Below are 18,397 nucleotides of genomic sequence, written 5' to 3'. Positions count from 1 at the left end.
TTTCACAAAGTAGGAAGAAGAAAGCTAGAACATCAGTGTGATCTGTCTTCTAGAGAGACACACACACCAACACCATCACATAAAGAGGTTTTTAGTCAAACACTAACTGACATTTCTCTGAAACTTTGTACATAGACCGTAACGCCCTGAACCTGGTATCACATTGGTTTCTACATTTTGTAGAGAATGTTGCCTTCTTTAGACAAGCAGCGTTTGCTAGTATGTACCTAACCATACTCTTCTCATGCTTGGTCCCTGCGTATCCTCTCCATTTCAAGATCTCAAGATGCGTCGATAAACATTCAGGAACAATTGGTGGCTTTTCCCAGAGCTGGGTTTCCTGTAAATCGTCATTGGGTTTGGCTTTATGTTTCTGACACAAAAACAAAAGAAAGAAGGTTACGTGTGTTCGTGTTATATAGATAGTCAAACAAAAAATGGAAACGCATAGATGATTTTTAATGGTGTACTATTTTTCCATGTTTAAAGAAGGTGGTTCTGCGATGCTCATCTAACAGACTAGTAAAAACATAAAATAAGTGCATTCGACATACCAACTTTAGTGTAAGAGATCGAAGTTTGGGAGTATCATTGAGTATACACGCAAGTAAAGTCCGCCATCCTCCAAAACATGTACATAGCTTTAGATGTTCAAGAGAGGAGAAGTTTGTGCCTGTAGGATATGGAATCTGCAATTTTAAAGTTTTATGTTATTTTCAATAATGAGAATAATCAAAACATAAAAGGAAAAATCTTTTTACTGTTGGAAGTTAGAGAACAAAGAGAAAGATGTTTGATTGAGGTAACTAATTAAGACACCCTATGAACTTCTCAGACTGGTCACAAATAACCTCAATATAAGCAGTGATCACCTTCCTTAGGCATAGATTCAAAACATTATTACTGAATGCAACCTTATAATGTTCAAATACAACAAAGAAGGAGGAGCATTTACCAAAAACTCACGACTCATCCCAGCCTTACCAACACTCATGTACCAGGGTGTCCTTTCCCTGTTATGGATAGATAACCTTCTCAAAGTAGGCACATTGATTTTGGATATAAGCGAATCCTCTTCTTTGGTTTGGTCTACAACCAAATGTTCAAGAACAGGGAAAGTTCTTAAAAGACTTGCAACAGAGTCTCCCGAGAACTTAACCCTTAAAAGTTTCAGAGTTTTGAGTGATGGCAAACGAAACCAAAGGGGAACAACCTCAATACATAAATTATGGAGTACCAGTTCTTTTAGGGTTCTGCAAGTACTCAAGCAACACGGAAATTCTAGGGTTTTGCCAAACAAGGCGATTCTCAGCTCTCTCACAGACCGATAAACCCCGATTTGGACACAGAAGTTGATGTCTGTAACGGGATAGTTTTGTCTAAGCTTGAGATGCAAACACTCTAGGATTTGAGCATCGTTAGACATCAGAGATCCATATACAAAACTCATAAAAGTCGCAAAACTCTCGGGCGATCCATCGTCAAACATGACATTCGGATCCAGTTTCCAAGGACCTTCCCAATATTTTGATATGAGACGTCTTGCTAAAGTCTCTTCAAACAACGGAAGCAACGAGAATACCTTCAAGATCAATTCGTCTGGCAATTCACAGAGCCCCCGTTTCTCCGGTTTCTTCTTCTTGCAGCTTTTTCTCTTTTTCTTCTGGCAGCTGATCTCCATCATTCTGGTGATTTTTTCTCTGTTTTGGGACGTGCCGTGCAAAGGAAGAAGAAAAGAACCCTAGTCAAAATTAGGTTTCACAATTTTTTTTATTTAAATTAGTTTAATACAGTCGGGAACTGTTACAATTTAGTGTTATTAATTAGGTGTTTTTTTTTGCAATTTGATGAGAATAATCATTCTATTTTTTTTTATCACAATACGATTATAATTGGAAAAGAAAACAATAAAAGTGAGTTTCCTTTTTTTGTTTTTCGGCAAAAAAATCAAAAAAGGTTAAGTTTCCTACTGTCAGCTGTTTGAAAAATTGATTAATGTTTTGTTTTGGGAAAATTCCCCAAAAAAACATGAATTATTTAATATTTGCCAGAAAAATACATGAACTTTTTTCGTTGTCAGAAAAATACGTAAACTAATTTATAGATGATAAAAAATACGTTAACTATTTCGGTATTCCAGTTTCCCACATATAATGATCACGATTTTCAACAAAACTAACACAATCATAAACATCGTTTGCCTCTTTTTCATTTTTCCAAAATTTCTAATCATAACAAAAACTTAACTATAAGAAAACAAAGATTGAAGATAAAGCTAAAATATAAAGAAAGAGAGATATTGTTATGATTATGACTACGATAAGAACGAAACTTCTTCACGAGATTGTAATAGTAGCAATGTTTAATGTTGTCTTAGTTTTGTTGAAAATCGTGACCATTATATGTGGGAAACTGAAAAATCGAAATAGTTCACGTATTTTTTATCATCTATAAATTAGTTTGCGTATTTTTCTGGCAACGAAAAATGTTCATGTATTTTTCTGGCAAATATTAAATAGATCACGTTTTTTTTGGAAATTTTCCCGTTTTGTTTTTCTATCAAAATTATGGCATTTCCTAAAGACCAAATCAAAGGAAATTAGTGTTAATTAGGTTCCGCAGTAAGGAAACGTTATGAAAGAAAAGAAAAAATAGTAGCAACCAATTAAAGTTATAGTGTTAAATTTTTTTTTTATTCTAGTGATTTGATTGGACCTTAAACCTTGTTTGATTTTAATAAAACTAGTCCTTCTTTTAACAGATTCCTAACTTTTAATAAAGTTTGAAGACAAAGATATTGGCACTTTGGAACCACCACTTAACTCCAAGTCTATACCTCAAATAATTAGTAAGTTCTCTATTTTATATGATATGATATGATAAGATACATGATGTGTATAATGAAATTAGTTGAATGAGATTTTATTTCTTCATCATTGTGTTAAAACCTGGTTAAATAGAATCCGACCACTTATTTTCTCCCAAATTATGACAATTCATAGAAGACCAAATCAAAGGATGAGAATATACTATAGTCTTGACATGAGAGATCCTATCTAAGTAGAATAACATACATATGGTGTAGATGAGTCATGGACACTATGAATAACATATGGTGTAGATGAGTCATGGACACTCATGGGTCCATACTCCAAACTCGAAAGACCCATTCAATTATTTATTTCTTAGAATAAAAGTCAAACAATTGTTTATTTCATATTTATTAGTTTTTGGAAAACTCCCATTTATTTTGTTTTTAGAAAACTCTTTTTATGATTATCATATTGAAATGCATGAAAAGTATTGTTGATCCGGAGATTAGAAATGCATGAAAACTCTCTTTTATTCTTTCAAATATGTTAAACAAAGCTGCTATGTTTTCACAAATTAGAAAAGATCCGGATATTAGAAGAACCCATAAATTAAACACCAAAACTAAAGTCAAGGAAAAGGAAGAAGAAGGTTAATCAAACACAAGCTGACATGTCTTTGAAACTCTCCTCATTGGCTTTAACTTCCTTAACATACGGTGATTTTTGTTTCTACATCTTGTCGAGAATGTAGCCATCTTTAGACTACTAGCGTTAGATAGTATGTACTCAGCTACATTCCTCTCTTGCTCTGTTCCTTCATATTGTCTCCATTCCAAGATCTCGAGGTGCTTCGATAAAAAATCAGGAACATCTGTTGGTTCTTTCCAGAGGTTCATTGGATCACTGTAATTGGCACTATGTTTCTGAGACGAAAATAGAAACATTATACATCGTTAAATAAAAATGAGGAAACACAAAGACTTGAATAATAGTATTTAAGAACATGATTTTGCAATTTTGTTACCATCTATAACATTGATAAAGTTTTAATATCAGTAATAAAGTATATCCTTTACTATAATGTTCATCTAACATACCGACTTAAGTTTGAGTGATCGAAGTGCTGGAGCGGCATTGAGTATACAAGCAAGTAGATTAGCCCATCCCGCAGAACATGTACATAGCTCTAGATGTTTAAGCGAGGAGAAAACAGTGCATGCAGGATATGGAGTCTGCAATTATTTACTGTAGTGAGAATAACAAAACATCAAAGGATAAATTTTGACGTTATTGGAGTGAGAAAGTGTTTTACCTTTGAAGTTAGAGAACAAAGAGAAAGATGTTGGATTGAGGTAAGAGATCCTATGAAGTGGTCAGATTGGTCACAAATAACCTGAATATTCGCTTTGATCACCTCAGGCATAGATTCAAACATTACAAAGTTACTTAATGTATCCTCAAAGTTCAAATCTGTCAATGAAGGAGCTTTTATAACAAACCCATTACTTCCCTCAACGTATGTGCTTTTCTTGCGTTTCCCTTTCGATAAGCTCCTGATGGATAAGTTCCTCAATGTAGGCACGTCGATGTTGGATATCATCACATTCTCATTATTGGTTTGGTCTACAACCAAATGTTCAAGAACAGGGCATTTTTTTAACAGACTTGCAACAGATTCATCCCCCAAGAACTTAACTGATGAAAGGTGCAACGCTTTGAGTGATGGCAAATTAAACCAAGGGGGAACAACCTTGATACTCAAGTCATGGAGTATCAATTCTTTTAGGGTTCTGAAATTATGCAGAGCCAAATTGATTCTCAGCTCTTTTGTGGATCGAATAGATAAACTCCTCAGAGTAGGCACATTGATATTGGATATCACCACATTTTCATCTTTCGTTTGTTCTATAACCAAACATTCAAGAACAGGGCAAATTTGAAATAGACTTGCAACAGATTCATCACACCAGAACTTAACCGATGAAAGGTGCAACGTTTTGAGGGATGGCAAATGAAACCAAATGGGAACAACCTTGATACTTAATCTATGGAGTATCAACTCTTTTAGGTTTCTACAAGTCATCCAACTCGGGAATTCTAGGGTTTTGCCAAACAAGTGGGTTCTCAGGTCTCTCGTAGATCGGATAGATAAGCTACTCAGAGTAGGCACATTGATATTGGATATCATCACATTGTCATCTTTGGTTTGCTCTACAACCAAACATTCAAGAACAGGGCAAGTTTCTAAAAGGCTTGAAACAGAGTTGCCACCCGAGAACGTAACCGATAAAAGGTGCAACGTTTTGAGAGATGGCAAACGAAACCAAGGCGGAACAACCTTGATACATAATTCATGTAGTGTCACTTCTTTTAGGGTTCTGCAAGTACTCAAGCAACTTGGCAATTCTAGGGTTTTCCCGAACAAGTCTATTCTCAGCTCTCTCACAGATCGGTTAACAGCGATTTGAACCCAAAAACTGATGTCGGAAGCAGCATAGTTTTGGCTAAGCTTGAATTCTAATCTCTCTAGAATTCGAGCATCGTTAGACAATAAAGATCCATATACAAAACTCATAAAAGTCTCAAAACTCTTACGTTTTTTATCATCATCATCAAATATGGCATTCGGCGCCAGTTTCCAAGGACCCTTCCAACGTTTTGATATGAGACGTGTTGCTAAAGTCTCTTCAAACATCGGAAGCGATGACAATATCTTCAAGACCAATTCATCTGGCAACTCACTGAGCCTTTGTTTCTCCATATTTTTTACTCTTCTGCGAGTTCTGATCTTTCGAAAACCCAGGAACGTGCTGAAAGGAAGAAGAAAAGAACCCTAGTTAGTCAAATTAGGTTTAGCGATTTTAAAAAACAATATCACTTTAATATAAATATATTTTTTTTATACAAATCACTTCAATATATCTTAAAATAATAGTTTTTTCTAGGCTATGAGAACAACTCATGCGTGGGAAGTTATACAAAATTAAAGCAAAATACGATTATAATTGGAAAAAATTTTCAATAAAATTAGTCCTGCTTTAACACACATTCCTGATTTAATAAAAAGTTTGAGGACAAGGATACTTGTTGGCACTTTGGAACCACCACTTAACGCCTCGTATAAGTATATGAGAAGATACATGATGTGTAAATGTGTCTCTAAAGATTATTACTTGATAATGAAATTAGTTGAAATATGAGATTTTATTACTCACTGTGTTCTTCTTCCTCATGCAATGAACAAGGTTTTGGTTGAATATGTGGCTATATAGAATTGACCACGTTAAATTTCTCCTAAATTAGGAGTATATGAAAATTCGTAAAAGACCAAATCAAAGGATAAGAATATAGTAAAGAGTTGACTCGAGAGATTCTATCTAAGGAGAATAACATATGGTGGAGATGAGTCATGGATACTAACGGGTCCATACTCCAAAGACCCATTCCATTATTATTTATTTATTAGAATAAAAGTTCAAATAATTATTTAATTATCAATAGAATTATGATTATTGATTGATCAACAGTGACGATTCTTACACAATCTCCTTTCATATTACTTTGCACAAAAATAGTCTTTCATATCTTTATTAGTTTTTGGAAAACTCTATGTTCTGATTATCTTCTTGAAATGCATGATTTAACATGTAGTGTATACTTTGTTCTTTCAAACGAAACTGTTATGTTTTCACAAATTAAAAAAGAACCGGAGATAGAAAACAAAATATAATCCACATGCAAACACCAAAGATAAAGTGAAGGGAAAGGAAAAATTTTTTTTTTTAAAAAAAAAAAAAAAAAAAGAAAAAAAAAAGTGAAGGGAAAGGAAGAAGAAAACTTAAGAATATGTGTCACAGACAACACCATCCACATATAAAGAGTTTAGTCAAACCTAAGCTTACATGTCTTAGAAACTCTGCGCATAGATTTTAACTTCCTCAACTGGCGATGTTTTTTGTGCCAGCCACAATTCACCGAGAATGTCGCCATCTTAAAACAACTAGCGTTTGCTAATATGTACTCAGCCACACTACTCTCTTGCTCTTTGCCTTCATACTGACTCCATTCCAAGATCTCGAGATGCTTCCATAAACATTTGGGAACAGCTTTTGGTTTTTTCCAGAGGTTCATCAATTCATTTCAACTGGCAGTATCATTATGTTTCTGTGACAAAAAAAGAAAGAAAGAAAGAAACATTACGTGTGTTAGAACGATATATTTAAAAAACAAGTGGAAACAAAAAATATTATTTGAATGAAATTTATATGTACCATTTTTCTATGTTTTAAGAACATGATTTTGCAATTTTGTAATTCAAAACATGACAAAATTTTATGTAGCTACTACTCGTGACCTTGTGAAAAATATATTAGAAAGATAATCATTATATTTTCGCTTTTTTACACGGTACATTAGATTGATATTCGCTACGGTGAACTAACTCATGTTATTCACTGCATCCTGTTATCTACATTAATTTATAAACTTAAATAATCCCAAAATCATGACATTTCACAAAGACCAGATCAAAGGTTAAGAAGAACACAAAATACTATTGACTTGAGTTGAGACAGAGAGATCCAATCTTATTAAGGAAAATAACAATGTGGTGGAGATGAGTCCACTCCATAGACCCATTCATGTATTTGTGAATTAATTAATTTTCGATAAGTTAATAGTATCGTTTTAACCATTATAAATGGGCCAAGCCCACAAATTTGATAAACGCATGCTACGCTTTACTATGTAAGATCCACTATAATCACGTTTTTGTTTTTTTTTTATACACTTTTGACCTTTCTCTGGTTATTTAATGTTCATGAAAACTTGGAACTTCGAAAGAAATGTTTATTTTCAAAAAGAAACTATTATGCAATCCCATGCTATATAAGTCGTTTGAATTTTGATAATATGATAATATCTTTTATACTATTTCAAGAACAAAGCTGTATCGGGAAAAGGTTGTTTAAAGAAAGGACAAGATCCTTGGTTTTTAAGGATATAGAGTAATTATTGGTATTACTACGCATAAAATGTGAAGACTACTATAAAATAACATAAAGAGATATACATACGTTGTTATTTTTTTTCGATTTAAAACTTTTTCTTTATATTTCTCTTAGGGAGAAAAGTCGTTATTATTAGTGATGGGAACATAAAAAACTTCGGTCCAATTAACAAAAAAAAATGAAAAATAAAAAAAAGGGGTAAGGACTAAAAAAAAGGATAGAGAGGTGACGAGGACATGATGATGATTCGGATATGTTTTAAAAGAAAATGGTTCTTATCCCTAAGTAACAACAACACACCACCACCACCATAGGGAATTGTAAATTACTCTCACTCCCCTAAGCAAATCTATACCATATAGAGTTTTCATTACTACGTACTTCTGTTTTTATTTTATTTTTAATTTACACAAACCTAACCGACCTTTATTTTATAATATTTGATCCTTAAATCTATTTTGTTTATATCGTTGGTATAATCCCACTGGCACATCTGTATATATTAGTAAGAAATATATTTTTCGTTTGTTAAATCTTATCAAACTACTACTGATTGTGTGTATTCTTTGTAATGTTATGGAAGAAAAAAAAAAAGGAATAATAATATCTAATAAATAACAAATTAAAGCGAAAAAGTGAGTTAAGAAAAACCAAAAAAAAAACAAAAGCAAAAAGCGAAAAGCTGTGATATTGATGGTGACGGCCGATAGAATTAGAACCGCATAACAGGAAAACACAATAATAGTAGCAATTAACATATGTGATGAAGAGATAACAAACAATAATATTTGTAGATAAAAACTCTTTTTCTTACAAAAAAAGTTGAAGATTATTATTTAAAAGGGTCAACGTTATCCACGGCTTGCACGTAAGTAATACCCACACATATATTTATCCCTTTTCTTTTTTTTTGCTTTCTTTAATTTCAAAATAAATAAATAAAACAAATTCACATATCCCATCCATATATATTGTACAAAGATTGATGTCTATCTTCAAATAGAGAACTCATGTTTCTGTGTTTCCATTTCTAGAACAGCTCTTCCCCATCCTTTTGTCAAAAACAACAACTACTACTCTTCTTTCTTGTGTTTTCTTTCTCCTTTTCAAGAAGTGGTTCAAGAAGATGAATATTCATATGAATCTGAATCTAACACAAATGGGCAACATGATCTATCAAGATCCAAGAAAGATCCAACGAGAAGATGAAGAAGAAGAAGTTCTTCAAGGAGTTTCAACAACATTCTCAGAAGATGAAGATTCATCGTCTTGTTCTTTATCTTCCATGTGTTCTTCATCTGATTTAACAGATGATGATGATGATGATGACGATGACGTTTCTTCATCTTCTTCTAATGGACCTCTTGAAGATCTCTCTGACCTCATGTCACATCTCCCAATCAAGTAAGAAATCATTCTTCTTTATTAAGCTTTTTGTGATTTTTATACCTAAATGGATCGAAACGATTTGGTTCATCTCTGTTCTGTTTTTTCTGGTAATAACAAAAGTTTATTCTTTATTATCTCAGGAGGGGATTATCAAAGTTCTACGAAGGAAGGTCTCAATCATTCACATCACTAGCAAATGTTAAAAGCCTTGAAGATCTTATGAAGAGAGGGTTTAAAAATAGAAACTATGGAGCAAAAAGGAAGTCATGTAGGAGTACTGGAGGGATTATAGATCATAGCTACAAAAGGCTTTATAGTCCTAAACCTACCATCTCCAAGAAACCCAACAAAACACCTTCCTCTGCTCTCTCTTGTCTCGCCAGAAGAAAACATTAGAAATCCCTGAGAAACCCCACACTAGTCTTTTTTTGTTGGCCAAGTTTTAACCCTTTTTACGATTTCCCCAGAATCGGTTTCAGTAACATCTTTCACCCTAATCTAAGTCTGTAAGAGAGAGAGATCCCTGTGTCTTAATTGTGTAGACTAGACTTGTTGATACCTTTTGTTTGTTTTTTGGACCTTTGGGTCGTTTGGTTGTATGTATCAAAGCTTGTAAAGAGGAATGATTCCGAGAAGGTGGAAGCATTTCCACGTATAACTATGGCTGGTTGCTTCACATATTAAGATGTTCAGAACCTATAACCTGATAAAAGTTATATAATGAACCATTGTTTTAAGTTAAGAATCAGGACATTTGGTAGTTTGATTATACAAAAAAGATATGTATACCTGAGTAGAATTTGGTCTAGTATTCTGATTAGTTACTCGGTAACAAATTGGTACATACTTCCTCAACAATCTGCAAAATCATTCACAGCATTGATCTAATTGTATATGATATTTTTCATCGAAAACCAAAACAGAACTATCGACTAAATCAAGAAATGGGTAACCAACCTCGGTTAATCGTAGCAAGTGAAGTCCTAGATCATCTATGTATTTGCAGACTTTGTGATGATTGAACAGATCTGAGCATGGGTATAGAGAAGGTAAGCAGCCGTGCTTCCCTGCTCATGACATCTTATCAATAAGCACATTTCATAATATTTAAAGATCTAGATGGTTTCAGTTACCTTTTCATTTAAGCATATGATCAGAGGTAAACGTGTAATCTGTCAATCTGTTGTTCATCAAATCAGCATACCTTCAAAGCAGATTTAACGAAAGGGTTAAGTCAACATATCCATAAGAAAGATAAAAAATCTCACTATTTGAACTATTTTATAGAACATCTATCCAATTTCTACTGCCTTCGTTACAAAACATTTCAGAAAACAAATAAGTAAGTACTTACTTTCTTCGAGGATGGCTTATGCACTTACTTCACAGAACCATATCCAACTGCCTCAGTTGTTTGGTCAAGCTCTTCAGGAGTCCACTCTTCTTCCTTTCCCTGCACATAGTCAATCTCAAGGTTTAATAAATTCACATTAGTAACTGAACAAATGAATGATTCAAGAATAAGAAAATGTAAAACAATAACAAACCGGACTACCGGTCATAAGAACATCATTATTGTGAGCCTTGGAACATAAACATTAGTACATGCGTAGAACTTCAACTTTTGAGTACTCAAACATGCGAGCTAAAGGTGTCACCAATTAAATAGTTGATCGCAACCATGCATTATTTTTGCAGTATTGGAGGAGGAAAAATCAAAAATAGCTCTTTTAACCGAATGACTAGTTAGGAGCCCCTGTATGGCTGTATCAATACCATTGACAAGCATATGTTCGATGCTCTGCATTCATATTTCAAGCAACAATGTTAAACACATTTATGTGTGAGGACTCAGAAACCTACCATAGAAGTGAAAATACAAAAGGGAATACCTTTTAGCTGATAGTACAACGTTGACAAATCCATATTTCGCTACAGAACGTGATTCTACCATGTCAGAATTGGGAAGATATCTCTAAAGTGCCTACAAAAATGTCATAAAACAACAGGGTCTTCATGTGGCTCACATAAAAAAATCTGAGTACCCTCCTTTTCTTTGATATTTGGACCAGAAAACGCATGGCATGTTTACTACAAAACATAAAAGGGAGACAGGACATAAGTAAGCAAGAAAAAGAAAGGATTGAAACAAACAAAAGTAAGGGAAAAAGAAATGAAAAAACAGAGCACAGCATTGGTAATCGCCAAAGTTTTCGGAGCAGGATTCAACTAATGACTCAACAATACGTTCATCCGGCAGAGACGCTTCAAAGAGCTTACAAACTTCCGGATGGTTTCCAGTAAGTTCATCCTCCTGTCCCATAACCTCTAGCATAAGTTATAAAACTGAGAAACAAAAGTCAATCTATATATCTTGACTCTCTCCAAATTAGCATCGCTACTTACAATTGCCATTGACTTTGTTTGTTGTTGTCTTTTAACCTATTGACTGATCTATCATGCGTGAGGAGGTAGTTTAGCAAATGAAGCCCTACCTTAGTGGCTAGTGCTCATATATACATCTATCTTTCCTGTCTACCACAAAGTAAAGGAAGATGTTGAAACATTCAAGAGAACGAACATAAAATATGTAGACTCAAATGAACAATCGAAGTAAAGATTGAAATTATCGAGCCAAGAAAAATAAAAATTCTTAAGCTCATCTATGTCTTTGCCAGACTTTGTGATGATTGATTGATGAACAATCCCTTGAGCACCTTTACTTTCAAACCATTAGCCGCAAAGCCACTAATATTGTGAAGCAAACCGATCCCCATATACATGCAGGGTCAAGAGAAGGAAGTCAAACGGAGAAAAGCAAAGCCAAATAAGAGATTTCAAGGTGTCTTTTTGTTTCATTACTCTTTTAGTTACGCATATAAGGAGAATAAGTCATCCTAGTCCAATTTCCCATTTCTTATATTGTATGTTGTAAGTAGTCTTGATATTGGATTTAGTTTATACTTATAGGCAAAGCTCATTCGAATACAACTATTATATATTTGCTTCAAAAATATCCCATGTGAAAGCTCAAAAGGTGTTTTCTTTTTGTCTGCCCTCACTCCCAAAAAATAAAACAATATTACCAGCTTTAAATTGCTTTTTGATTAAGATTGTTTTTTTTTTGTGATACGACTAACCAAACCATTGTTAAACTAACCAAATAGTATTAATCGATATATTTACACACATCCACATAGATCCAACTTAATGGTATACAAAATTCCTCGGTTTCTGTTTGCATCGTATCTGCATTTTAAAGATTTTAAAGATTTCTATTCAATAAAACTGAAACAATATCAAAGTGAAAAAACGTAATAGACAAAGAACAATAATAATAATAAATGTTTATTGATATTCGAATGAGTCAAATTCAATAACGCGATACATAAAAGAGATCAAAGGTAACCAACATAAACAATCAACTACAAGATGTCATCAAGAACTGAAAGAGACAAACAAGACCGGACTTAAACATCAAATATCAGTTGATTTTACTTTTAAATTCAATTAAACATAAGAAAGCAAAGAAGAAACTTCTTAGAAGAGGAGCCCAAAGGCCATCACCGCTACGGAGGCCAAGAAAGTAGGGATAAACGAGGAAGCATCCGAGGTAGGGCTCGGCGCCGGAGCGTCAACCGCTGCAACCGTCTGCTGAACCATAGAGAACGCCATCATCGCAACCAAAACCGCCACGAAAAGCTTCATCTTCATTGCCTCCATTATTGCTTTAGTATTCTTTTGGATATGAAACTCACAGGAGAGAGAGCAATGGAGAGAGTTGATGAAAACGTTCTTGGTGCTTATTGTTGTGTTGTGTTTGTATTTGATGTGTGGCTTGTGAGTTACATTTGTTAGTGTTTATATACACGAGCACGCGCATGTAAGGCCAAGTGTGTACATGTCACTTTACACCAACGCATTGAATAATTTAGTTTTTATTGTTGTTAATACTTTACTATATATCCCACTAAAACCTTTAATATAATGGTAACAAAGTTATATAAGAAATGTGTTTATGTTGTACCATTGAATTGATTTATGACACGTAAAGGTTTTTAGTTCATCAACCATGTAAATTAATAGTTGGAAAGACCAATGCGCACTATTTTTGGGCGGTAATATAATGTTTATCAATTCAATTACGTTCAATTTTGTAATTATCCTTTTTCGTTAATAGATTCATCAAAGTTTGAAGAGTTAGGTTTTCAAATGGTCAAGCTGTGTGCTCTCATTCAGTGAATGTTATTTTCTTTCCCCGAATGATCTTCTCTCTTCCTCTAGTGGTACACTTCATCATTTGTCCATAATACAATGTTTAGTTTTGGGAGTAGAGATGTCATGAGAGAGAAGCAATGAGCTGTTTTAGTTGGTTTCTTATAGGTAAAGAAGATGGATGGAAACTAGATGATGGTTCCATGTGCTCCAAGTAACATGATTTGGCCTAACCCCATAATTATTATTCTTCTCTTTTTCTCACTCTCTTTTATTTCCCATTTTTGAAGTTTTGCTATTAATTGAACTTGTTACTTGATTTGGCGTATCATTTTTTCGGCGTATCAATATTTAATACCATCATTATTATGTGATTATTGCAATATATCTAATTATGTATATTTTCATAAGTATTTAGCTACTTTTTCTCCAAAAAAAAATCATAATTTTTTGGAGGAATTTATTCAATCCAATGATCCGTTTTTAGTCTATTGTATGATAGATCATACTTTTATAAATCACAAATTAATTTTTACAAATTATAGAAAATTTGTTTACATCTAAATAGAAAAATCTAACATGCATCATATCTTAGCATTTTACTCATTTACTATGACTAATAATATTTATTTTTCATGTCTGAATTTATTTATCTATTTAAAATAAATAGTTGGCAACTTAGAAATTGATTGAGTTTGAAGTTTTAACAGCTTAATAATTATTTTTGGTTTTAAAGAGTTTTCAGCTTTTCATTAACCCACTTAAAGTTGAAATGACATTTTCCATTGATTAACAGAATAATTTAGTTGGTACAATGAATCAGACCTCCATCATAAACCAAACGCACCCAAGGAAACACTCTTACACAACCCAAAGGTCCCGTAACCTTCTTTAACTTTAAAAGGTTATTCCTACAGCAGCTACAAGAGTGAGAGACTTGTCAAATTCTCTCTTTCACACTTACAAACTACAGACAGGCTTGGTCTCTTTCAATCCAAGTAAACAAATAAAAAACACAAAAAACCAAAACTATTACCTAATCAAAAACCTAAAAACCAAAAACGTAAACTAAATGTCTAGAACAAAACAAAAAAAACCCACATAATAAAGTGTAAGAAAAAATCAACAAAAACGATATTTTCACACTTAATCATAAACACTAGCAAAATAATTCCAGTACATGTTGTGTTCCTCTACATCTTCAGTTCTTCATCTTCAATCATATTCTTTATTTAGTTCATCCTCTACTGACATTTAGAATTTCTTCCTGGACCTCCGTAGTAAAAGAAATGTCCCCAATCATCATTCTTTCCAACCTCAACATCATAGCAATTCGATTTCTCAGTGAATGTGTTGAGCCCTTTTGGTTCTTTCAGATTATTAGAGCTGTCAACGACTTGAATGTTCCTAAAGTAACTTGCTTTCGTGAACCCTTCACCCGGAAATTGACCGCTTCCCATTTGCGTGGTTGTGTGGTGACCATCTTCTTCCATGTTCACCACTTCTCCTCCCCATTCTACTATCGATGCACTGTCGGCTAAGTATGAGAATAGGAAGTTTGGCCAGTATCCCAACACATACCCGTCCCCAAACTGCATCCACCAGTGCCCTTCTTTTGGATCCTACAAGGAAAATGTTCTTGAGTTATCAGTTTGATTCATCAGACACTCACAGATCTGTGAACTTACCATCACTGAGAATCAGACACAGTATCAGATCCATAAAGTTAGGAGTTTTCAAGTTAAAGCTGAGATTTTTAAGAATGCCCTGGAAAGAAATTGTACTCTGAGAAAGGCTTTAACAAATGAATCCTGTTCATACCTTCCAAATGGTAATACTAATATCATATTGCGGGTTATGGAAGCCAGATACTGGAGAAATACTCGCTCCCATTGCTATTTGACTGTTAATTTGTATAAAACCCGAACAGAGGAGATTGTAGCAGCCAGTAGCTTGATAAGCATCGCTCTGTTTTGTTCCAAGAAGACATATCCATAAAAATCAATAATGTTAGCCAGAAGCATATTATATACACTCAGGTCATTATATACTTAAGAGAAGTATACAGTTTTTTCGAGCTTACAGTCCAGTATGTGAACAGCCTTGTGTTGTTATCGCCATATAAATCCGGACTAACCTGATTTCGTACATACATATATGTCAGTGAAGGTAAGAACACAAGTGTCTTTGAGATTAAGTTAAAATGGTATGACTTTATATAGGTGGTTTACCTGCCAACCAGCTTCAATGCTATTGAGATCTTGACCAAAAGAACCTCCAAGAATCCATAACTGAGACAAGCTGAACTCATTAGAGTTTTGCACTTTGGGTTCCCATACGTTTATTGTTGCCTTTGCCCCGTAAAACTTGCCTCCTTCCACATAAGTTATCGCGTGCTACATCGCCCACAAATGTCAGATCAATAACAGATACAAAAGAGAACTTTTAGATCAAGATTTTACACCAATACATAGGCATATAGGTAGCTAACACTAAAGTCTACCTGATGACCACTTTGGTTGATGAGATCAGGATCAGCAGATCTAGGCAGAGGAACAGTACGGAGCTTCTTCTTACCATACCGTTTAACAGAACTCGCCCTCAAGACATCCTCTTTCTTTGTCCTCCTCACTGGTATTGTCCCTTCAGAACACACTCCATTCTGGTGCCATAACTGAGTTATTGGATTGACTCTTTCTTTTGTTTTCTCTAAGACTTTGTTCTCATCAAACAGCCCTTGTGGAGTGTAACTAGGTTTCATCTGTTTAAAACCCCCATAACATGTTACAACATAAAGCAAACTTGAAAGAAGAAAGAGAGTGACTTTGAGGCCAAATGCTAAAACAAATTACCTGAATCTTGTGATCTTTAAGGAAAGGATGATCAAAAGCCGGTTGCTTAGATATGTGAACACAATCTATTATGTCACCATCTGGACTCTGTTTGAAACAAAAAAAACAAGAGAAAATTGTAAAATCAATTTGGAGTCAAGATTGTCACATAGTAATCACAAGTTTACATCTTTCCTACATTTCTTTCTAACAACAACTAAGCGATAGAACCAAAGTTGAAGGATTCAAGCCACCATTGAACTCTCAGAAAGCTACAATATACTGAATCAATTAGGTTGGTAACAGCCAAACAAGCAAACAAACAGACAAAAACAAAAATTGAAAAATGAAGGGTTTAAGTGAGAAAAGATTTCAAAAAACCTGAATGCTCTTAACGGGTGGTTTATTCAATCGATTCAAGTGTTTGTGCACTTCAAAATTCTGCCTTGAAACACTGAGTCTCCCAGCGCATGTTAGAGAGAGCAGTCCCCAAACGAAGAACCAAACGAGAAACTCTCTGAAAACCCTCTCCATGCTAAAATGCGCAGCACCCATCTTCCTCACACCCACTCTTAAAAAGTCTAAAACCAGCAAGAAGAGAGACAGAGAGAGAGAGAGGGAGAAAAAGGAAGAAGCTTTTGAGCTTCTCACTAAATCTCTAAAACGAAAGGCTTTATTTGGTGTGAAGTGTGGTGAAAAAAGCTAACACCTTTATAAATTATCTTCTTCTTCTTCTTCTACTAGTAGTAGTAGAGAGAGCTCTTACTCTGTAACCCACCACCACTAACACCAGTGATTCTGCAGCGACATTGAAGTGGGTCTCTCCTTTGATGATGAAAAAAGACCACTTTTTGTCACTCTCTCTCTTTCTTCTCTCTCTCTCTCTCTCTCTCTCTCTCTACTTTTTAAATTTATCACTAAATAAACTTTTTCTCGGTAATTAAAAAGACAATTAAAGAATGAAGACTCGATTTTTAACATAAACCCCCTAAATTACAAGACAATTGAAGTTTCGTATATTTACGGCAAAAAAGAAAAGAAATAATTATGAAAACGAAACCTCTCCAACTTTTTTTCTAAAAAAAGTGTCAGCAATGGCTTTGATTAATAATAATGCTTCTTTTTTGAGGTAATGGGTATTCAAATGATCATTTCATAATAATACTAATAATTCACTTACAAGAATGATAAAATGAATCAACAAGGGAAAAAAAAAAGAGCTTAACTTAATTAATAACTTTACAACAATGTGAATCTTACAAAATACTGACCCAAAAAATAATAACACACAATCTAACACCCAATGAAGAAAAAAACATAAAATCTAAAATAAGATGCGATCGAGTGGAGCCCCATGAGTCATGGCGAGGTGGTCGATGCAACTTCTCGTGACAAAAAGTTTTCACGAGCTGAGCCAAACTTAACCCAAAACCATACATTATATATCTTTCACATGAATTAATATGGTTCTTGCAATGCATCTACCTATCATTCAGTTTGGTAATTTAGTGGACCTTAATACTAACGATGGAGAGGAGACACATAACATTTTTTAAAAAAAATTGCGTACATTTGAAGCATATATTCCTCTTTATGTATTGTTTTTTATTTTGATAAAAAATTATTCCTCCTTTACGTTAGCTAGTGTGTTTAAAAACTATGGGGTTTTGAAACGAATAAATTCTGAAACATCGTATCGAACGAGATGTCGAAAAATTATTAAAAGATAAGATAAAGAAACGAGAGAGAACAAAGTTCTCTGCAAAAAGTATCAACTTTATCAGTAGTCTTCGTCTTTCTTTCTTTTAATATTGTGTTTTTGAGTTTTGACCCATCATACTTACATTACTACTGGTCGAATAGCTTATTGCTTTTTTTTTTTGTTTTTGGTTTGCAACACAAATTAAACATAAACTAATGCTTAGCTTCTGTTTACCACCTAGAAGAGGCTATAGTTAAGATAGTTCATAGTTCAGTGATAATCGTTTTATATTTAGTCTACGCTAAGGAGTAAATAAAGTATTGTTGGTAATAGCTAGTTGCATCGTAATAATAATGTTTGTCTTTTGTTTGCTTACAATCAATGAAGGAAGTAAACTAGTAGTACTAGTATCCCTTTATGATGGGGAAGCAGACACAA

General features: G+C 33.9%; 4 protein-coding genes and 1 pseudogene across 5 annotated transcripts; 1 reads left to right on the top strand and 4 right to left on the bottom strand.

The window, feature by feature from the left end:
• Positions 1-91: 91 nt before the first annotated feature.
• LOC17875704 lies at positions 92-1,696 on the bottom strand (annotated as a pseudogene).
• Positions 1,697-3,463: 1,767 nt separating this feature from the next.
• Positions 3,464-5,574, bottom strand: LOC17875715 (putative FBD-associated F-box protein At5g56560). 2 transcript variants are annotated; one of them, XM_023789160.1, is made up of 4 exons: positions 5,005-5,574; positions 4,126-4,419; positions 3,911-4,045; positions 3,464-3,736 (listed from the first exon to the last, which is right to left on the bottom strand). In XM_023789160.1, the coding sequence occupies exons 1-4, from the start codon at positions 5,572-5,574 to the stop codon at positions 3,464-3,466; spliced, it is 1,272 nt and encodes a 423-aa protein (XP_023644928.1). The 2 variants fall into 2 exon arrangements, with proteins under 2 accessions (XP_023644928.1, XP_006281483.1); XM_006281421.1 differs by having other exon boundaries at positions 4,126-5,574.
• Positions 5,575-8,809: 3,235 nt separating this feature from the next.
• On the top strand, positions 8,810-9,889 carry LOC17875566. Its single transcript, XM_006281128.2, has 2 exons — positions 8,810-9,226; positions 9,352-9,889. The coding sequence occupies exons 1-2, from the start codon at positions 8,949-8,951 to the stop codon at positions 9,605-9,607; spliced, it is 534 nt and encodes a 177-aa protein (XP_006281190.1). The 5' UTR covers positions 8,810-8,948; the 3' UTR covers positions 9,608-9,889.
• A 2,652-nt stretch (positions 9,890-12,541) lies between these two features.
• On the bottom strand, positions 12,542-13,064 carry LOC17877007 (arabinogalactan peptide 14). The gene has a single exon (XM_006279444.2). It carries the CDS (start codon positions 12,932-12,934, stop codon positions 12,752-12,754), a length of 183 nt encoding a protein of 60 aa, XP_006279506.2. The 5' UTR covers positions 12,935-13,064; the 3' UTR covers positions 12,542-12,751.
• Positions 13,065-14,287: 1,223 nt separating this feature from the next.
• Positions 14,288-17,151, bottom strand: LOC17874828. Its single transcript, XM_006279564.2, has 7 exons — positions 16,639-17,151; positions 16,279-16,365; positions 15,930-16,187; positions 15,658-15,822; positions 15,510-15,563; positions 15,248-15,394; positions 14,288-15,048 (listed from the first exon to the last, which is right to left on the bottom strand). Exons 1-7 carry the CDS (start codon positions 16,810-16,812, stop codon positions 14,671-14,673), a joined length of 1,263 nt encoding a protein of 420 aa, XP_006279626.1. The 5' UTR covers positions 16,813-17,151; the 3' UTR covers positions 14,288-14,670.
• Between the last annotated feature and the right edge of the window lie 1,246 nt (positions 17,152-18,397).

Source organism: Capsella rubella, unplaced genomic scaffold, assembly GCF_000375325.1.
Source record: "Capsella rubella cultivar Monte Gargano unplaced genomic scaffold, Caprub1_0 scaffold_8, whole genome shotgun sequence".
Taxonomy (NCBI): Eukaryota; Viridiplantae; Streptophyta; class Magnoliopsida; order Brassicales; family Brassicaceae; genus Capsella; species Capsella rubella.
Note: the sequence above shows the minus strand (reverse complement) of the source record. Positions and strands in the feature narration are given on the sequence as shown.